Source organism: Sinocyclocheilus grahami, unplaced genomic scaffold (assembly GCF_001515645.1).
Source record: "Sinocyclocheilus grahami isolate Dianchi unplaced genomic scaffold, SAMN03320097.WGS_v1.1 scaffold208.1, whole genome shotgun sequence".
Classification (NCBI taxonomy): domain Eukaryota; kingdom Metazoa; phylum Chordata; class Actinopteri; order Cypriniformes; family Cyprinidae; genus Sinocyclocheilus; species Sinocyclocheilus grahami.
The window spans coordinates 1425015-1448536 of NW_015505387.1; the positions used below are offsets into that span (position 1 = coordinate 1425015).

Here is a 23522-nt window from a genome sequence, read left to right on the forward strand (position 1 = left end):
ATTATTATTATTATTATTATTATTATTACTATTATACTACCAATTATTTTCTTTCCATCACTGCCTCTCTTGCCTCCTCAGACAAATCATTGTCAAAACATTAGCACAAAGCTTTATGGAACTTCATTTAAATTCCTGCTGTTCAAAACTCTCCACCGCAATCACTTGAAGAGACAGTATTTCTTTCAACTGCTTCATTTTTCCAGTGAAGCTTTCATTACAAGGATAAAACGGCTTGAGCAAATTAGGTTCAGATCCCTCTCGCTTCTCCTCTGATGTGATGTGTTGTGTGTTTCATCACTCGCGAGGAGGACAAAGTGACCGGACTGACCACGCAGGCCTTCATCAGTCATAGAGGATCATATTTGCATTAGTGAGTTTTGACATTGGGAGAAGTTTTCCTGGCTTATGTTTAAGTGGGCTTGAACATAAGTAGATTGACCCTTGCTCACAACAGAACCAAATAAATGCATTTTTTAAAACAGTGTAATTGAACCTGACGTTTTATTCATTTAGTGCTCTTTCTTTTGTGCCAATACAATTTGGATCACAGATTAGAGGTGTCATATAGAAGATGCTATGAAAGGAAAAAGTAAAGTAAAAAAAATAAATAATAATAATTTTGTCATTTCTGTAGTGCTCAAAGCCTGTTATCACAAAATGTTAAATTAATAAATAATTATAACATGTCTACTGTTAACCAGCGGAGATTAAATAAGGTTTGACTATAATATTATAGAAAAACATAATGCACATTATTTTTATAGGACAGTAAAGCAGTGACAGGAAGCGAAGTAGGAGAGAGAGAGAGGGGGGGACGGGATCGGGATCGGGATCGGGAAAGGTCCACGAGCCTGGACTCGAACTCGGGACGTCCGGAGCGCAACGGCACTATTACATACATTAAATGTGCATTATGTCGGCGCCAATAGCCTAGTGGGCAGTGCGCCGACATAATGCACATTTAATGCAAGATATTGGCATTATTAAAAAAATACTAATAATAAACTGTGCAGGATCTTTTTTTCACTTTGCAGAGTGATTTGACTGTGTTTCAGGCTGGACTGGGTCTCTGTAAGAGTTCCTGTGTCATTTATCAGCCATATAGGCAGTGTAATGAAGAAAGCCTGGCTCTTATCTCTCATGGAGGGTGTATCACCCTCTGTGTGACATTTCTCATAGTCGCCTTTCCATGTAGTGGTCATTTCTTTATAAATGTCATTCTCAGCTGAGGTTGTGATTTATGAATGTCAGGATAGGTGAGACGGTGGCTGTGTTCCGGCTGGAGTACTGGCATACTGTTCACTGCAAAGTTTAGTGTGCAGTGTCTAGTGGCGACTTAAAAATAAATACGACATGCACTAATAGATATTTGAAACCGTATTCTGCATCGCTGTCGCATGAGATCCCTTGTGAAGAAGACGTAGACTTTAGCATACTTTACTCCAGTGCTCCTTAGGGAAGAAAATGATATACTTTAAAATAACATACTTAGGCCTAAGTGTGAACTGAATGTAATGTTTGCGAACACTTAATTGTGTGTTATTTACAATGACATTAAAATGTATAATAGTTTAAATTTCAATTAAATTGGTTTAGTTGAACTTAAGACTGCATTTATGACCTATTTACTGTATGTAGGACTTAAGTGCATCTTTATGTAATTTCACAATTATTTCTATTGGCTGTTGAACTATGGGTAACACACGCTACAAATGTAGTACAAATGTACTAAAAAGTATTTATTGTTACTAAAATACTGTAATACCATCTATTGGAACTTGTATGTTGTGTATTTAAGTATATTAGTAATTTCACATTTGTAATGATAAAGTTGCAATTTAGTATAGTTAAACTTTTAAATGTAATTTAGTTTAAATGATAAACTCTTTACAGTATATCAAATAACACACTACAGTTATAATTACTGTCAAGTACTATGTAGTATGTTAGTTAACATTAAAATACGTCTTTAAATTGTGATAAAATATTATAAAAACATAATGATTTAAAATGTACTTTAAAACTTTATTTTATTAATATCTGCGTGTACAGTCTTTTAAAAATATTGTTTTAAGTTTTAAAGTACACTACAAGTGCAGTACAATTAAGCACACTTCTTTTTCACAAGGGGTCATTGTCCAGTAATATTTTTTTCGGAAACAAATCCAAATGCCAAATGCCAAATTCTGGCAGGTCACGTTAGTCAAACTCGCATCAGCAGACTCTCAGCTGATCCACATCAACCTATGGGAATACGACACCTATCTAAGCATTCATATATATGGTCCCTCAGTATTATCAGCAGTTTTCGCATTGCTCAATAGCTAATTACCCTCCTCCATCCCCAGCTCTTCCTCTGTCAGTCAGGATTCAGCCTTCTGATTCTCCTTTGAATCAGACTAATTCTAAAATGTGTACATAACATTATTGAACTTTAAAGATATCTGCAATACATTTATGTTGGTTCTATTCTGTTTACCCTGGGGGGGGAATAAACAGAACCATACCGCCAATCCAAACTGTATGTTAATTGTCAATCATATCTGACGATAGTAGTCCTGACAGAAATGGTTGCTTTTTATTTTTAATGCAGTTGTGTTCCATACTAGTTTTTGAAATACAGTACTATTTTTTAAATAGTAGGAAGTATGCAGTATATACTGTGTATGCAGTATGATAGAATTCCATTCTGAAAATAGAAAAAAAGAGGAAAGAGATGTCAAATTGAGGCTAGTGTTACTTCCAGTTAACTCATGCCAGTGCATTGCATTGTGGGAAACAGTATTTTGTGCGGCGTGATCTGTTGTATACTCCACATGTTGGCAAAAGTAGGTTATGCGGTCACTGCATGCAGAAAATGTGCAGCACACAGTGCTGTGTGTGGACGGTACTGGAGCTGCTGTATTGAGTGCTCAGTCTGGCTCCTGGCGGGTCAATGAGGCAGAACGGCGTGATTAGACGGCCCAGTGCTGCGGCTGGCTTATTGAACGACCCCGGCTAATTCACTTGACCCACTCGCCCGAGTCCACAGACATGAGAAGAGCAGGTGCTCTGTAACAGTACGTCAGTGTCCAGTGTGATGCCTCATATACAGTTCAATGTACACCAGTATCTCTGCTGTGAAATGCAGCAGTGACTTTTTTTTTTGCCATTGAAGAAATTCAACATTTTTGAGCTCCTCTTTTGTGAGATGGCTTATTTTGTTCTGCAGTATGTTTTGATTTCTGGTCATTTTAAGAAAATCATTTAAGGAAGTTCTATAAAGTGGTGTGGGAATTGAGAGCTAAAGTTGCTCAGTAAACGTGAGGCATAAGAGTGAATTCTTACAGAATTACAAGCTACAAGTTCATTTTGATATTTATATTTTAAATAACCATCCTTTGAAATGTTGATATTACCCAGATTTGTGTCTAACAGGTACTGAGCCCTGTACATGACTTGCAGAAAAGGGGGGACATTTTTCATAATTTAAAACTTCATTCCACTAACTTATTTATTTGTTCCTTCATTTGAGTAAATCATTGACACATTACTAATTTGCTACATTTTGGTACAATTTTTTGTTAAATTGTGGGCATGATTTAGCCTACCTACAATAAGGGAGCAAATGAATAAGTTGCAGCAATTTGTAGCAATTTAACTAAAACTAGGGTACTAATTAATAAAGTATAGGAACGCATTCTTAATTCATAAGCGCTGTTTTTATTTTCTTCATTTCACGTGTGGATTTTTTTATTTTATTTTTTTTACATTACAGTGTGTCCTGTGGAGAAAAAAAATAATACTAATTGTCATTTTAAATCTTTACCAATATTTGCTACTATCCTTTAAACCACTAGGTTTTACCTAAAAAGTGTTCACTCATTTAAAATGTAATATTCATATAATATTGTTTCATTTTTACATTAATATATCTGTTACACTGAATAACAATGAAACATTATTTCATTCACTTTTTGACATTTTATTTTCATGAAAGTTATTTGAAACATCATAGTACACACTGTTGTATGTTGTAATTTGCTGTAATGTAATTTGATGCCCTCCAGTCTTTACACTGTCGATTTCCCACCAACAATGACACCACTTCCTGGAGAATAATGTCATTTAGGAAATGGCTTTTGTTGTCAACAGTAAAACAGTATTCCCAGGAAAACATGCTTTGTTTGAAACATTTCGGTTTTGAGAAAGGAAAAAATGAAGCAATACATGCAACTTTTCTTAATACATTTCCAGTTTTTCATATAATTGAAGCACCTGGATATGATAAAATATGACGACATCCACTCAAACCAAAGTAGTGAACTGGTATAAAATCCCATCTATGTTTACTCAATTGTGTTATTGTGATAAAATAAAATTAGTATGACTTCCATATTTAAAAATTGTGTGGACTTTGACGATAAATAGCGGCTCACAGCAGCAGTGTTTCATTCTGCACTCTTTGTATTTGCTCTGTTTTTTGTTGTTTTTCTCGCTGTTGTTTGCCAATTTCTTCTACTGTATCTTTACAACCCCCTCAACCACTACCCTCTCTCTCTCTCTGTTTCTCTGAAATCCCCCTCCTTTGCTCGCGTCCCTGTGCGCCGGCAGGTCAGTGGCATGCTAACACTTTTGTCAGTGTGATTAATAGCATGCTGGATTGTCGTTAATTCACTGGCTAATGACTAAGAGCGGGGCCGGTCCAGGAGTAATCGGGTGATGTATAGGTGGGGAGTGCTCTCCGAGCCAGAGGTGAAAATCATTTCCCCCAACTCAGATACCGTCGCAAGCACAACCAATGGCTTTTCCTCTTAATAAAAATGAATGCTTTTCTCTCTTTCTCTCTTCTGTAATTCCCAGTGAGTAACTACATGAGGCTGCATAATACAGCCAAACTCAGACGTTACTTCTTGGTTGGACAGACACAGAAATGAAAATATAGAAAGCACGTTCTTCAGGTTCATGCTGGTTTTTTTTTTTTTTTTTCTGGGGCATTGTGACATAAGCTTGCTCTGATCTGACTTTGTGAGCTTGTGTTCAAAGGTGAAAACAATTGTGCATCTGCTAAAATAATAATGGTCACACTTTATTTTAAGGTCCAATTTTCACTGTTAACAAATCATTATCTACGACTTTTGCCTCAATAAACTCCTAATTTGCTGCTTATGAATAGTTGGTGAGATAGATGTTTAGTTTAGGTATTGAGCAAGATTAGGGATGCAGAATATGGTCATGCAGAATATAAGTGCTAATAAACAGCCAATATGTTAATAATAAGCATGCTAATAAGCAACTAGTTAATACTGAGGATTGGTCCCTATACCACACACACACACACACACACACACACACACACACACACACACACAGTATATATATATATATACTGATATATACTACACACATACTAAAACAATATACAAAACGTATGGGGTCAAATACAGTTACACATTAATATTGTGAAATATTATTTTAGTTTTTAAAATAACAGTTTTTTGTTTAAAAATATGTTATTTTTATGATGAATTTGACTCCAGTTCAGTGTCATACAATGCTTCAGAAATTATTCTAATATGCTGATTTTCTTCAGGATTTTTAAAATAATAATTAAAAAAAAAAATTTAATAAATGGAAAGCTCAAAATGATAACATTTATTAGAAATAGATTTTTTTCTAACACTGTAAAAGTCTTTACTGTCACTTTTTGATTAATTTAAAGCATTACTGAGTATTATTTTCTTTCTTTCTTTCTTTCTTTCTTTCTTTCTTTCTTTCTTTCTTTCTTTCTTTCTTTCTTTCTTTCTTTCTAAATAAATAAATAAATATCTTTCTTTCTTTCTTTCTTTCTTTCTTTCTTTCTTTCTTTCTTTCTTTCTTTCTTTCTTTCTTTCTTTCTTTCTTTCTTTCTTTCTTTCTTTCTTTCTTTCTTTCTTTCTTTCTTTCTTTCTTTCTTTCTTTCTTTCTTTCTTTCTTTCTAAATAAATAATATTAATTCTTTCATTTACCGAAATATCTGAAATATATTACTGAGCCCAAAGATATTTTAATATTTCAATATCTGAAATATATTACTGAGCCCAAAGATATTTTAATATTTCTTACTAATATATATATATATATATATATATATATATATATATATATACATTTTCCCAACATACTCATGTACAGTATAGGCTGATATTCTGCATACAACATACAGCTTTGTTATGATGATGATATAGCTGTTGATTCACAATCTAAATGGCATAGACATAAATCGTTCTGTAATTTAATTTTCATCATAAATGATATTTAAGTAGATATTGCTTATCCAACTCTTTGCAAATGATCTTGCTTTGCTTACAGGAGCGTGTTTAGTGGAATCTCCCCACTGAAATAAAACTGCTTTGATGGCAAACTGGCATATATCCTTGTGTTTAAAATGAAACATGTTATTATTTATTGCTATCAGGGATTTAAAATTAATGCTTATGGTGGCGTTGGTCATGTGTACTGTCTATAATATAGAGGAGCGAGAGAATCAGCAGCAGTGTTTGTGGAGTAGATGGAGCATATGCTGTTCTGTCATTATCCAGACGTCTGAGACCTTCTGGCACTTATTAGCAAACCTGAGCCTTTTCCCGCATCCTCTCTCTCTCTCTATTTGCCTCTTTCTTGCCCCCCATGGGTGATGTTTGCAACTCAATTTGGCAAATGTAAGTTAGTATTGATTATTATTAATATTTATCATGTTTGTGAAAATGTCTTTTCCCTGGTGCTATTAATCTGTCGTGTTAATAAATGTCTGCTCTAGGCCTCGCGCTGCTCCCCGGGGAGCACAGCAGACTAGAATGGCAATCAGGAGAGGCTGACAGGAACGACACACACACACACACACACACACACGTTCAGCCAGATTCCCACAGGCCCTAATATGATTTTGGTAACTGATTAGGCTTTGTAAAACCAGGTGTGGGGATTTAAGCCTTCTAATTATGTGCATCAATTAAATGCTAAAGGTGTAAGAAATCTTTGTGCATGGTAGCATGCTGAATATTATTGTACAACCCCTTGGTTTTGGTTCATAACTCTCTGGTTTTATGTTTTACAGCAAAGCTTTTTTTTCCACTTTAAACGTAACTGAACACTTTAAAAACACTGCAAGTGAAAAAAGTATGATTAAAACCATTCAAATCCAAATATATACCCTTATGTTATCAATAATGAGATGCACATTATATCAGTTTGTTTATTTATTCCTTCTTTCTTTCTTTCTTTCTTTCTTTCTTTCGTTTATTTATTCCTTCTTTCTTTCTTTCTTTCTTTCTTTCTTTCTTTCTTTCTTTCTTTCTTTCTTTCTTTCTTTCTTTCTGGCACATATATTATTGTGGTTGATAACTTGCAAACCTATTGGGGTACTATATTTTAGCAGAATAAATAAATTGAATGGCCTAATAAAATGCTTAATAAAATATATATATAAAAAAATCTGAATAAAAAATGAGTAATGCAATCAGTGTCCTTAATATTTTATTATACAACAACTGTTTATATTATATTATATTATATTATATTATATTATATTATATTATATTATATTATATAAACTAATAAAACAATAATAAAATATGATAGTGCTATATAATAATAATGTATTAATATTATAACATCTTAAAAAAAAGATTTAGCAGAATAAATAAATTGAATGGCCTAATAAAATGCTTAATAATATATATATATAAAAAAATCTGAATAAAAAATGAGTAATGCAATCAGTGTCCTTAATATTTTATTATACAACAACTGTTTATATTATATTATATTATATTATATTATATTATATTATATTATATTATATTATATAAACTAATAAAACAATAATAAAATATGATAGTGCTATATAATAATAATGTATTAATATTATAACATCTTAAAAAAAAGAGTAAAATTAAAATAAAATGAGTGTAATTTTTGGTTATGCTTATTGGGCCAAATTTCAGTGCATAAGATTTCTTCAGCTCTCAGAGGCTGTAGTGGTTCATGATATATGCTGCAAATGTCTCAGCTTGATTCATTGAGCTCACGGCTCACATATTCATTTTCTCTGAGATGAAGCTGCTGAAGTGTGCCAGTGCACCGGCCACTCGGCACAGATCACTGTGTATTGACTGTTCAAACAGCTGAGGTGCTCGAGGTCACTTACTTTAGCACTCTCTTTTCAGCCGCTGGACAGACCGCACACACATACTGAGTTTGCACTGGCCTGCAGAGTATATATACACTCTTACTGTGTGCATGTGTGTGAGTGTGTGAGAGTATTGAATGGGACCTGTAAAGGTGTATTAGTGGGCTTACGGACCAGAGTAAGTATGAGGGATCTCCTCTTGTCGTAATATTCCCCATGACACTGACCTTTTGAACAAACAAAAGTGCTACTTTAAGTGTTACTTGGAAATGTTCCCTGCTGCTTTTATGAGGGGAAACAAAGCATGTTTCTGGAAAGCAAATTTTGTAACGCTCTAGACTTTTTACCCTCTTCCAGCATGTTCTTGGATCAATGAGAAATATGTGCTCACATCTTCCCATATTTATACATGTTTAATTTTAGTCTTCTGAGGTATAGAAAATCAAAGAAGAGAAAATCATCAAGATTGGATTCAAGTGGAACATGAGGCTCGTTTGTGTTTCTGATGATGACAAACCTTTTCAAACTGGCCAGGGCCATTTTTTTTCATTCAGTGAAAGCGTGAAGCTTTTTCCTTGTTTGGAATATCACAACATGTGCTTGTTTTATTTATCTCCATCTTTTGTTTTTTTCTCTCTTCTTGTCATCTCTGAAGAGAAACATATGCAAGCCTATAAAAAGAGATTTTTACACTTTAAAGGGGGGGGGGGATTTTGCCCCACAATGCTATCGCACTTTAAAATGGTATGCCATATCTTTGCTATATTGCTGTTAAGGTGTTCTGAGTGGTTACAGAGCCCTTAAAAACTTATCTTTTGTTGACAACAAGTTGAAAGCATTTCGCATGACAAGTTTGGGAAGATGGTTGGCACATATTGTGCTACCAAATATAAGTCACCAGAAGAGATGAGTTTGTGCGAAGCAGCATTTAATGCAAACCAAGCCATTCTGAGACACTGACGGCGAGAGCGCAGAAGAGGAGACAGAAGACAGCGTCATGTCCCCCATTGCGGTGGGGCCCACGTCCCCTCAGCTCTGCAATGACGACTTCACTCCTAAAGAGGGCTCACCCTACGAGGTGCCCGTCTACATTCCCGACGATATTCCCATCCCTGCCGACCTGGAGCTCCGCGAGTCGTCCGTTCCAGGGGCTGGCCTAGGAATCTGGGCCAAAGTCAAAATTCACATGGGAGAACGCTTCGGACCATACAACGGACTGCAGAGCGTCACGGTGAAAGAGACCACTTATGGATGGGAGGTACGTGGAGATGAGATGGCATGCATTTTAAATGTTGATTTTTATTAGCTTTATCCGGAAGTTTGAAATTCAATTTGAATTTGAGAGAACTCCATTTAGGCCCCATCCCAAATGGCTGACTTGAAGTGGCCATGCAGTCTCGTGGTCTTTCAAGTATGTCCATGCTGGTTTGGCTGACTTCTAAGTGCTCTAGGACCCAAGAAAATTGTGTCCAAGCAACATTACTTCACCAAAGTGTGGGTTCGTAGGAGGTCTGCAAGGGTCAAGTGCGCCATTTGAGACAGAACCTTAGTTTAGACTCTGAAGATGAACAGGGACTTCAAAGATTCAAGGGCCAATTTGAGTGGTGCGTGTGGGTAAGTCAATCCTGCGGTGACTAGCTCATGGCCTGTGGGAAAGACATGAGCACATTATGGGGTAAAGATGTTCATTCCATGTCTCTGTTTTTTTTTTTTTTTTTCTCCCTCTTTTCTTTTCTTTTCTTTTCTTTTCCATCCATCCCTGAATTTCATTTAATGGTAATTTTCAAAACCCTGATTACTGAAGATATCAGCTTTTCTCCTCTGTCTACCTCTATTAGAATACACTCATTTGGTCACGCCACATGATACGGGTTATGGGAGACGCGTGGCATTTGCGTGGAGCCATATTGAACTATTAATTTTCATTTCAACATGACATCGGAGGATATTGAAGTTGCTTCGGTAAGCTCATTAGGGCACATGCTGATTCCCCCCACATGACTGATCAGACGTGAGCTGTTCTCTCCCTCTCTCTCTCTCTCTCTCTCTCTCTCTTTCTCCTCTCTCTCGCTGTACTCGACTCCACTGATATATACCATTACACTCATTTAGAATTACATATGAACAGGGGGCAACCAGAAATGTTGTCCTGGGCCCTGTGATGGAGGGGGCCCACTGAGGTCCTACTCACTGGGCCTGAGTGAGAGGAGGGCCACCCATAAGAATTTATTTCTGAAACATTTTGAAACGTTGTATGCTTTCAGCAAGCAATACAAGTCCAGTATTGTTAGACTTTACCATTTTTAAATGCATTAAAAAAATTCATATGAATAAAATCAATGCAGAAAAAGTCAAAAATCAAAAAAAGAATCAAATCAATGCAGCATGTACGATTGTATCCCATTGTGCAATGGATTTGACTTTTTATTTTCATTGCAATGAATGAACTGGTAAGTGATATAAATTTTTAAGATTTTTAACATCACTTTTTTGATAACCCTGCAAAAAGATAAGGATAAAAAAACAAAAACATTCCTCTGAGATAATAACTGGACAGCACTCGCTGAATTAAACATACATAATAGCATATACTGCATACTTGTTCACATATTTTTTTTAATTACTTGGCAGTATGCAGTATACTAGCAATACAAAAATAGCCACTGAAACATGCAATAATCTGTGCAAAGCCATCAGCTACACATCATGCTTTCAGGAGGCTTTTTTCTTCCCTCAAGAAATTCATATTTCTGCTTTCAACATGCCTAGTTTTATTCCCTAGAAAAGGCATTTTAGCTGTCTTGCTGCCTTGGGTTGGATTCGCCACTAATGATGCTCATCAGAATCCGATCTCAAGAGAAAGGTTCTCTCTCTCTTTCTGTCTGTTCTGTCTGCCTGACACAACGCTCAGATTTCAGCCCTGATTTACACACTCAAGTACTTTGGCTTTATGTTTTATAAAGAGCACACTCAAGGCCCTGGTTGACAGCGTAACGATTGACAAGGAGCACATCTATGGGTACTTGCTCGTACACACACACTTGCTAAAGACCAGAGAGACATCTGTTGGACCATCTGTGACAAACCATCTATAAAAATTATACTTGTTAGCAGCTGCCGGAAAGCGGATGACAGTGGGTCGCCTTAATTTTAGGATTTTCTATTTAATTGCATTATTTCTTTTTTATATTCAAGTGCATTTTAAACGTCATTTTTATGCAGACAACTATAAGTTGGCAAAAAAATTTTACTGTGGCAGTTTTAAAACATTGTTCTGATTGTTTGAGAATCCTCACACGGCAACAACCAATGGCGTGACTTTGGGGTGGGGCTATCTGTTTGTCCAGCCAATCACAAGCAGGGGGAGTGTTTGGGAAACACTTTTGCATTTCTGTTTGTTGCTGCTAACTGTGCAGAAACCACACACTTCACCTTTAAGGGCTGTCATGTGGCAATTGTATTGCCCAGGTCTGCAATTTTACGTCTTAGGGCATTCGATTTTTTACTCAAAAGAAAAAGAAAAACAATCAATCCCTATGGCTCAGAAACCTCAAGCTCATAAAACATCTGCTACAAAATGTGGAAAAAATAAACAAACACATCTAAGCCACATCCTGTCTGCCCCGTTCGCCATGGTTTTAGGGTTCTGTGCTCTTATTAGGGATAGTCATAACAGTCAGACATACGCTCCCTGCGGAGCTGGGCTACGTCACCACTCCGCCCCGACCCTTAGACAAATAGACAGAAGAGAGAGAGCAGATCAGCTAAGAGCAAAGAAAGTCAGAGGTGTTAATAGAGCGGGATTACGGAGTGGCCACAATGGGCCAAACACAGACAGATATCCACCGAGTGTTTGGATGACGGATCATATGCGCTCAGAACTGCAATACATGCATATGTCATATACCGATGTCATGCTCTGGGTTTCCATCTGTGGTTCAATCATGACTTTTCCATATTTTAGGCTGCAAAGGATCAAAATATGCACACACAAGACCTTGGATGCCTGAATTCGTAGCTTTATGGTTGATTGCAGGCTTCATTGTAGTTCTATTCCAAAAATCTGAGCTGCCTTGTTTGTGACTGATTTGAAACGCCCTACACAGGCAGCAACCACACACACCACACGAATACAGCTCATCATGTGAGAGTTTAGCATTAGCATTTTTCTAAGTTAACATACTGCTAAGTCAGCAACAAAATAACTCGGAAGAATAACTGTATATAACACACATATATTAGGTTAATGTATTTATTTATTTTTAATCTTATTGATTTTTTTATCCTAGCCAGTGTTTGTTCTGTTTTGGGGGGGTTTGGTTATTTATGCATATGAAGAGTTCCGATGCAAATGCCTCTACGTGCCGTTTGATATTTTCTAAAATGAGCAGTTTTATCAGGCTCATATGTGTAGGCTCAGTAATTTCATTTTAATGGCAATTAATAGGTTATTTTCATTGCCATTAAAGTAAAATAACTGAACATAAACATAGGAGCCTGAGAAGAAAATTTCAAACTGCACTTAGAGGTTTATATATATATATATTACTAGAGGGGACAGAGTGAACACAGGACATGTGTGTGTGTTTCTGAATTATCCATCTTCCCTGAGACAATTACTGACAGGGAATGTCAACAAGTGGAAGGAAGGAAGGAAGGAAAGAAAGAAAGAAAGAAAGAAAGAAAGAAAGAAAGAAAAAGAAAGAATGATGGAAAGGAAGGAAGGACAGGGAGGGAGGGAGGGAGAAAGAAGGAAATAAAGAAAGAAAGAATGATGGAAAGGAAGGAAGAAAGAAAGAAAGAATGATGGAAAGGAAGGAAGGAGAGGGAGGGAGGGAGAGAGAGAGAGAGAGAAAGAAAGAAAGAATGATGGAAAGGAGGGAGGGAGGGAGGGAGAGAGAGAGAGAGAGACAGAAAGATGGAAAGAAAGAAAGAAAGATGGAAAGGAAGGAAGGAGAGGGAGGGAGGGAGGGAGAGAGAGAGAGAGAGAGAGACAGAAAGAAAGAAAGAAAGAATGATGGAAAGGAAGGCATGAGAGGGAAGGAGGGAGGGAGAGAGAGGAGAGAGAGAAAGAAAGAAAGAAAGAACGAAAGAAAGAAAGAAATTAGAAATGACAATGAGTTTTAATGTGAAGTAGAAATATATTTAACCGATTTTTAAATGGATAGTTCAACCCCCCTCCCCTCCCCAAAGAGAAATGTCTTCATTTATTTATCCATATGTCATTCCAAACTGTACTTTTTTAAGTTGTGAAACCAATGTTATATTAGTAATATTTATATAGAATTAATATTTTGAATCAACTTTTATTTTTATATATATAAATATATATTTTTTTTTATTTAATTTAATTTTAATGTAAGTTTTAATCATTTTATTATGTGTTTTTGTAATTTCTTATTTTTGCAGTATTTCTATTAAATTAAATTAAATGTTTTTTTTTTCTATTTAATCTATTTTTATTTCAGTTTTAGTAGTGTTAGTACTCAAACTTATTTCATTTCAGTTAGTTGCAACATTTCTCATTTTCGTTTGCGTTTTATGTTGAAGTTGTTCATCTATTTATTATTTTATTTAATTTTATTTAGCAAAAACATTTATTTTGTATTTATTATTTCTTCTTAATATAATAGTTTCATTTGTATTTAATAAAACTGTGCGGAACACAAACAGAAAAATGCATAAACATGATTTGATATCAGTAATATAAAACAGAATTTGTTCTAATGGCTCACCTGACATAAAATGTCTTGCAGTGTCATATTTGAATGCTCACAGAAATTAAATACTAGTTTGAATATAATTCAAATATTTTGTTGGACTTCCACCAGGGCAGTGATACATAATTATGGTAAACACACTTCTGGCATTTCTTGCCATAATGATTGGTATTTAAATTGTATTAATTGGCTTTAACTTTCTGAACAGTCTTTTGTGTCAGTCTTCCTCTGTTGATATTTCCGTGTAAATAAAATGTGCAGTCGCAGTATTTTTAGCTTTGAATGGTTTATGTGGGTGGTGACACTGATAGAACTTTATTTCAACAGCAAACTTATAAGGAGACTCTTTATTCAAGCGTGAAACAAAAGAATCAATGTATGAGGGACTCAGAGAAGGAAAAAGCTTGCGATGGCATTTCTTCAAAAGCCAGATAAATGATGTGTACACATGCCGTGCCCTGCCGGTGTCAGCGGGTGTGGTGCAGTCCCTGTTAAACCCAGTTTGACCTCACTGATGTTCTTTACTGTCATTAAGGTTTCTGTACCCATCCCTTATGTCCTGATTAACACTGTCAGAGGTTTAAGAATGTTATGAAAATGGAAGGTTCTTTTTTTTTGGTAAATCAACATGCAACAGGAACCTGCTCTAAGAATCATTGGATTCCGCCATGCTTGAGTGAAACTGAACAATGCATTTTTTTAAAACTCTCAAACTCTCAAAATTCATGTAAATAATAATAATAATAATAATTAAATTAAGCAAGAAGGTAAATAAGTAAACAAGCAAATAAATAAATAAATAATCTTGGGCCATTGTCTTAGCTAGAATGTATTTTATATTAGATAGATTAATTTCATGCATCATATTACATGAATAATATTTTCAGACTTTTTTTGCATCATTTAACAAAAGCATAGCTAGATTGATAATTTACATGTTTAATATTACATAAATAATATTTTCAGATTTTTTGCATAGTTTAACAAAAGCATAGCTGGATTGAAAATTATACTGGTAAAATAAAAATAAAAATGATACACACACACACACACACACACACACACACACACACATATATATATATATATATATATATATATATATATATATATATATATATATATATATATATATATATATATATAATTTACCCCATTTTTATTTCTGAGAAAAACAAAATAAAAGTTAAAATTGATTTACACACATATTTAACTTGTGTGTTTCATTATTTGCATATAATATCATAGTTAAAAAAAATAAAAAAAAATAAAACTCATTTACTCAACCCCAGTTGTTCCAAACCTGTGTGAGTTTCTTTCTTCTGTTAGACACAAAATAAGACATTTTGAAGACTGTTGGTAACCAAACATTTGATGGTAGCCATTGATTTCAATAGTATGAAAAAAAAATACTATGGAAGTCAATGGCTACCGTCAACCGTTTTGGGTGAACTGTCCCTTAAGAAATAGCAAACATAAATAAAAAAGTTAATAAAATAGTAAAAACAATAATACAAATAGTAAACCGTTTTAATGAGACCCTCATATACAGTATAAAAAAAGAAAAAGTGAAATCTGTAACTGATTGGACTGAAAGATGTTTTTGTCCTCTCTGTATGTAATGAATAAGCTCTATTGATTTTGCCAGTACAGTGATTTTACACCATTAACTTCCGATTGGCTTTTGCATGACCTGCGGATCTCCAGACCACGGCTGTGATCTGTGTTCACCTCGATGGCACCCGTCCTCTATTTCTCCACCTCTTCGAAAACTTCAAAGGCTTTGACCTAGGGCTGACTTTGTTGCAGTGCAAACTCTCTGTTTGCCTTCATGGCACAAGGTACTTTTCCATATCAGCATTATTCATCCTCGCCATTTTCTCATATTTGCCGTGCTGTTGACTTAGCGATACCTGGTGCTGGAAGTGTTCGCTTTGCGCTTTTGGTCTACGTGACAGATGTTTGATGCTCCATGGTTGTTCCTCATATTTTTGCCCGAATTCCTTTGTTTCCTGATCCGCCTCTGACAGGCAGCTTTCATGCCCGTGGTTGACTTTGTTTGTCCTTGTGCTAACATCTCTCTCGACTTGAGCGCCACGCCTCGGCGCTATCTGTCCTGACCCTGCCTTTCACCTCTCTGTTTGCCAGCCTTTGTGCTGAATGGCTGAGCCGCTAAGCATTTGTGGAGATACTCCATCGGCACAGTTACAACTTGTCTGCTCACATTGTTAAAGATCTTGTGAAGGACGTACAGAGAGGTTGCCATAAAGGTGAACAATGCTAATGGCTTTTGGAAAGACTGAGAATGACTGACAATTAGACGGGGCATTTAAAGAGATGCAGCATATGGGTGAGTCATTTTTGCAGTGTTTAAACCAAGGAAGTCGATACCTGAAGAAAGCTTTATGTTAGTGTTCCCATTCATCTCAAGGCAAGCTTTGCTTATGAGAACAACAGATTTTTTTTAGGATTGAGCACCTGAGATAAATGCCATGTGACAGCCACAGAAAAATAAAATCATTTCACATTTCACACCTTTCACAGCCCTCTAAAACAACAACAACAACAACAAAAATAATAGGCCTAATAAAATTATTTGAATTTAGTTCAATATTGTTTTCCTTAATTGACATGATATTAGTTACAAAAATGTCTTATTTTTTTAAGAAAGCATTGCATTACATTGCATTGATATGATTCAAATTATATGGAAAATACAAGACACATATTATACATAATATACAAGCGAGTTCAATAATTTACTCACCTTTATGTTGTTCCAAACCTGTATGATTTTCTAAAGATAATTAACTAAAAATTCCTAAAATTAACCATCGCCAAATGTCAAATTCAAGTGAAAATCAGCATTAATAATAATAATATAAAATTATTATTATTAAAAAAATATTATTGTTGTTGTTGTTGTTGTTATTATTATTATTATTATTATAAAATTTGATTATAACTGTTATTAAATACTTTACATATCAGCAGTATTATAGTGATATTTTTTATTTAAATGAATGAATGAATGAATTAATTAATTAATTACTGAAATGTGTTTCCATAATATCTACTGCCTTTTCATATTTATTATTATTATTATTATTATTGTTGTTGTATTTTTATGAAATAATGCACATACAGCTTCATGGGTAACAAATGAATGAATGAACAAATACATTATATATATATATACATATATATATATATTTTATTTTTTTTCTTCTCATATATCAGGCTGACACAATTTCTCAAGTCACCGGCCACTGGCAGGTGTGGCAAAGTGTTATTATGAACAACCAAAAAAAAAAAAAAAGAGGCAAAGAAGGAATATAGGTTTGGAATGACTTGAGGGTGATTAAATAATGGCACAATTTTCTTTTTTGGGGGGTGCTATCACTTTAAAGTTTCACTTAATTAATTGAATTTCAAACCATAATGCCTGGGCTCGTATATTGTGCAAATATTCTCACTTTCTGACCCACATGGCATAAATCAATATGTCTCCTGGGGTCTTTGCAATCTCTGTTGACCAGCATATTAGTTTTGCATCATTGAGAGCCAATCTTTGTTTATGCACAAAGAGACGGCGCAAGTCAAAGACACTGTAATACCTTCCACTCACATTCATTTTATGGAGGTTTTAAACATGCCATTAGCCAATTTAATCCAATTTTCCCAGTTTTCAGAGCACTTGAGTAGGACAGATTACACCTAATATTAAACATATGGTCCATGTTGCTGCGTCTACACCAAAAGAGCATTTTAGGAGCGTTGAAAGATGCCTGCCTTCCTTACGTCTTACAGAAACTTTGTCAATTATTCCCAGGAACACAGTAATTGATAGTGGGGGAAGCGGGCAGCAAATTAAATGTCAAGATTTATTAGTGCATTGATGCCTTATCATTTGTTCATAACCAATTACCCCAGCTGTTAATTAATCTTGCACTTTAATGAAAATTGTTCAGGCAGCCGGGCGATTACAAGGTCTTTAATTTGGTTTTCTCATCTTTTCCTGCTCTCCATCTTGCTTAGCATTATTAGTGGTGTTTGCTAAGGCAAGCATCTCAATTAATATTGCTCATACTTTATTTGAACGAACCCATAACCTTAAGTATTAAACTGAAAAGTGGATGATCACTGTTCTGTATGCGTTATTTACACTGATTTGTGATACATGCAAGTTTCCCAACCAAGTACCAGGTGGATCGCCCAGTGACATTAATCAAACATTCCCTTAACCTCTGTTTCCATTTGGGTATGAGCAGGTTACTGGAGGCCCGTGAGTTGTGCGTGCAGTGAAAACCCATCATTCATGCGTGTGTTGATGAATAGGCCCATCACGGTCTCTTGTGCCCCGAGGCCGCTGCAGACACTGCCTTCTCTCTCCACTACACTGAATGATGACGTTTGTCTGGGATGTTTACGTTGCTAATTACAGTGATATTTTTACATTGGAAGTCTGTATTTGTCTCTTCGCGGTGATATTTGTCTCTTTGCGCTGAAGTTAATCAAATTCACATTCGAGTCAGTGTTTTCAATGACTTAGTGTTTTCTTTACAGAATCTAAGATCAATGGCTCCTACAGTCCGTTATAGGTTGTACTAAATAACTCATGTGTGCTTTTGACACTGGGGTCATTGTCAGAAAATGGTGCCTTTTGTAGATGAAAATTTCAAAGATGTTTTTATTTATTTAATTTGAAAAGGTTACTGCTGAAGCTCATAGTATTTCTAAAATCACCTTAAAGGGTTAGTTCACCCAAAAATTTAGGCCATAAATTACTCACCCTCAAGGCATCCTAGGTGTCTTCAAGATGACTTTCTTCTTTCAGACGAATCCAGTCGGAGTTATATTAAAAATGGTCTTTGATCTTTCAAGCTGTTTAATGGCACTCAGCGGGTGTTGCATGCATCAGTCCAAAAGAAGTGAAATAAAAAGTGCCACTCCATTAAAAAAAAGTGTCTCACATGGCTCCGTTTTTTGGAAGAAAAATAACCTTATTTAAAACGTAATAATAACTTTAATCTAGCTTGCACTCACAGTTGTACACGGAAGCAGCTCTGGTCGGATGACGTATAATTTCGGCGTTGCGCATGTGCCGCTCAGAAGTGAGGAACGCGGAAGCGCAGGGGAGAGATAAAAACAATACAACGGTCACGAATTAGAAGTACAAAACAAGGATTTGTAAAGAAGAATGTCAGAGGATTTTGATATAAAAGTGAAAAGTGAAGTGACATGTGGCCAAGTATGCTCTTAGTGCTCTGCATTTAACCCATCCAAAGTGCACACACACAGCAGTGAACACACACACACAACGTGAACACACAGCCGGAGCAGTGGGCAGCCATTTATGTTGCAGTGCCCAGGGAGCAGTTGGGGGTTCGGTTGGGTGTTCGTGTACAACTGTTGGCACAAGCTACATTAAAGTCATTATTACATTTTGAATATGGATATTTTTCTTACAAAAATGCATCGATTCACTACAGGAGGCCTTTGTTCACCCCCCGGAGCCGTGTGAGACAGTTTTTTTTAATGGAGGGACGCTTTTTATTTCACTTCTTTTGGACGGAAGCACTGCAACACCTGCTGAGTGGCATTAAACAGCTTGAAAGATCAAAGACAATTGTTAATATAACTCCGACTGGATTCGTCTGAAAGAAGAAAGTCATATACACCTAGGATGCCTCGGGGGTGAGTAAATTGCAGCCTAATTTTCATTTTTGCGTGAACTAACCCTTTAAAGTTCTACATTACAGTATTTCAACCCTGTCACAGTAAGTTTGGAATTAATGTTATTTATCATTTGAATAGACACATTCAAACATATATTGCATTCTCTTTCAAAACATGTTTTGTGCCATGTAAACCATTTAAATCTGCTACATTTTAAATACTTAGAGTTTAATGCTACAGGGTTGAAAAAAGCAGCTCAAAACAGCTCAAAATTACTTAAAACATAACTTAAAACTTTAATTTTTTTCTTTATTATTTTCTTTTATGTATTTATTTATTTCAAAATTATCATTCACCCTGTTATATTTTGTACATTTTGTGTTTTGGGGTTAAAAATAAATGCATTAAAAAGCTATTTTTACCACAATAACCATTCAGCCCTGTCACATTCCAAATGTTTTGGGGTTAAATGTCATGAAGTTGGAAGTAAATCTTTTTTTTTTTTCTCGCAATGACCATTCAGCACTATTACATTCAAAATATTTTGGGGTTACATGTTATGGGGTTGAAAATGAATGCATAAAAAAAAGCTATTTTCCCCCCACAATGACCATTCAGCCTTGTTACAGTCCAAATGTTTTGGGGTTGAAAGTAAATGCTTTTTTTTTTTTTTTTTGCATTGACCATTCAGCCCTGTTACATTCAAAATGTTTTGGGGTTACATGTTATGGGGTTGAAAATAAATGCATTTATTTATCAAAAAGCTATTTCCCCCGCAATGTCCATTTGGCAATGTTACAGTCAAAATGTTTTGGGACTGAAAGTAAATGCAATTTTTTAAGCATTCTAGAAAACACTTGTGGCAAATGGAGCTCTGTTTCCTGAAAGTCGCCCACTGCTTTTATTTTATATGACACATTGTACATAAATACAAGCTTATGTCACAGAATAAATTATACAGCTCATCTTGCAGTGTCATTTGATTTAAAATGTATATGGAAAGTCTACATACTTAAAGTCCACCAATTCTTTAGTGGAAAAAAAGGAGGAGGAGTTTTCATCCTGGTCACCACCCTCTTTTCGTTGGCCTTGAATGTTTTCAGATCATTACAGCCAAAAATAGACGCACAATACTGTTTTGATTACCAACCATGATGGCAATACAAAATACAATAAATTCATAACCTAACCAGCATAATAACGGTGTGGAAAAAATCAACTCTTAAGTCACTCAAAGTTCAAGCTCTTTGTCATAGTTAGAACAACACTCAAGCGCCCCAGGTGTGCCATAATGTGTGTGTCTCTCTTCACAAAAGACTGATGTTTGAGTGTTATTCTTTCCTCAAGACGACTATGTGAAATAACAACCATTTAGGAACCCAAAGACAATGACGACATTCTGTTTCACTGTGCAGAAATGTTAAATTTGTCATTATCCTGGAAAGGAGACTTGGCCCGCTCACCAGCGCTCTCGTCTTTTTTTTTAAACCCAACCGTGTGTCAAGTTGTGGTTGAGTTGTAGGAATAATGACTGTTTCTGTGCTCGTGTCTCTCGGCAGCTTAACCCATCCCTGTAAATCTGTCCTCCTCCTCCGTGGTACGCATTTTTCAAACTAATTTCCATCAATGACACCACTTTCTTTTCTAAAGAGAAAGATGACCGCGAGTCCAAGTCCAGTGATATCATGCATGTATGTTATGTCACAGTAAAACAAGTCAGCGGGAAACGTCACCCGTCATATTTTCTTAATGTCTGCTTTGAGAATAATTGTCAAACCCGTTTTTATATTAAATATTTGGACTAATTTCTTTGTAAAACATTTTTTTAGTTTCTTTACTGCACTAATTCAGTAAAACAACACCTCATTTGTTGGGAAAATATCAGTGTGTGTCAGACATTTATTGCTTGGCGTTACAAAGTCATTACAAATCCTGTTTGCTTATTGGACCACAAGAATATTTTTCTTTCTTTCTTTCTTTCTTTCGTTTGCTTAGCATGTTTAATGTGTTCTATGTATTTATGCTGATACATGTTTATATGTGAATAAAAGCCTCCATATAATCAGTTCACATAATCATAAAAAAAACATTTGTGTCTCTTTGAAAGACTCAGATTAAAGTGAACAAATTTTGGTGGAATGGCCTTTCAGTGGGACAGAAATCTTTTTGATTTCATTACAAATGTTTGTGTTTTAAAGATGAATGAAATTCTGGAACGACACGAGGGTGAGGATTGTCATTTCTGGTATAACTAAACTGGATTCGAGCTGTGTCTTGTGGCTCAAGGCTAAATGTTGTGATAACGCACTCATAAAACAAGGTGGGCAACAAGATGCAAAGTCACTCAGTATGTCACATGGCACCATGCTTAATAGCACTGTGTTCTTTAGCGGATATCAAAAGCCGTCAAGCTGTATGAAAGGTGTGATATAAGCAATGCTGATGTTTCTAAGGCCGTTGCGTTCTTATAGTGTACTCTGCTGGAGAGGGCTGAAAATAAACAAATAAGGTCAAATCTCAATGCATACATGTTCATAATGAAGAAAGGAGAAAAGTCTGTTGGGGACCTACAGGACAGAAATCTTCTTGATTTCATTACAAATGTTTGTGTTTTAAAGATGAATGAAATTCTGGAACGACACGAGGGTGAGGATTGCCATTTCTGGTATAACTAAACCGGATTCGAGCTGTGTCTTGTGGCTCAAGGCTAAATGTTGTGATAACGCACTCATAAAACAAGGTGGGCAACAAGATGCAAAGTCACTCAGTATGTCACATGGCACCATGCTTAATAGCACTGTGTTCTTTAGCGGATATCAAAAGCCGTCAAGCTGTATGAAAGGTGTGATATAAGCAATGCTGATGTTTCTAAGGCCGTTGCGTTCTTATAGTGTACTCTGCTGGAGAGGGCTGAAAATAAACGAATAAGGTCAAATCTCAATGCATACATGTTCATAATGAAGAAAGGAGAAAAGTCTGTTGGGGACCTACATGGGGTCCTGGCTAAATCAGCTGGCGGAGGGCCACTTTTACCTTATAGAGAGTCTGCTTTGGCACAAAGTACTGTACGTTACAATCCTCCATGATAGATCACTGGAGGACACAAACCCTGGCAGCTACAAAGAAAGATTCATGAGATATCAGCAAGCACAGATTCTAGCAGAATCTAGTCTACATAAATATAGATGCAAGTTACTATACAGTGAAGCCTAATGGATGAGGCTGTTCACATTAGCTTTGTCCATTGAACGCAAAAGCTATGCTCCCAAGCTGAGCTGCCTTCCGAGGAAAGACCAAACGGTAGGCAACAATATATATATATATATTTATATATATATATATATATATAGCAGGGTAGATCCAGCAAACCACTTCCAATAGCAACTTCCAGCTATCCAATCTCAACAACTTTCACTAACATTTTTTAAAAAAGTTATATAAATGTTAGGACAAAACATTCTTAATGGAATGTTCCTTAATGGAATAACACTGAGACAAAATTCTCGGAACATCCTTATGATATTATCTGTACTTGATGAACATTCTAAGAAACGCTTTTTAGAACCTTTAAATAGCATTCTAATCACGTCTTAAAAACGTTCTAAAAAAAAGGATATTTTAACGTTTTTAGAATGTTTTTTTTCTTAAAAATAAATGACGTTATATTTTGGGTGAAAATAATGTTATGTTATATGTTATGTTAAAATAAGTTGTAAGGAACATTTTTCTAACCTTTAAGCAATGTTATAATTACAACAAGAAAACGTCTCTAGGTTACGTATGTAACCATGGTTCCCCGAGGGAACAAGACGTTGCGTCGAGTCGCTTTGGGAACGCAATTGCGTGACCGCGTTCTGAAGCACGTGTCAAATCCGTCCAATGGAGCAGCGAGACGTCACGAGCAGGGTGACGTAAGCACCAGAAAGCATAAAAGCTCGTCGGAGCTCACTGAGCCCTGAAGCACCGAGGGT

At 35.6% G+C, this 23522-nt stretch overlaps 1 protein-coding gene across 1 annotated transcript in view; it reads left to right on the forward strand.

The window, feature by feature from the left end:
- The first annotated feature begins 8996 nt into the window (after nucleotides 1-8996).
- Nucleotides 8997-23522, forward strand: part of LOC107595788 (PR domain zinc finger protein 16-like) — a 140448-nt gene continuing 125922 nt past the window's right edge. The window contains exons 1-2 of the mRNA XM_016286314.1: nucleotides 8997-9003; nucleotides 9106-9410. Coding sequence (XP_016141800.1) covers nucleotides 8997-9003; nucleotides 9106-9410 — 312 coding nt within the window. The remainder of the gene's footprint in view (nucleotides 9004-9105; nucleotides 9411-23522) is intronic.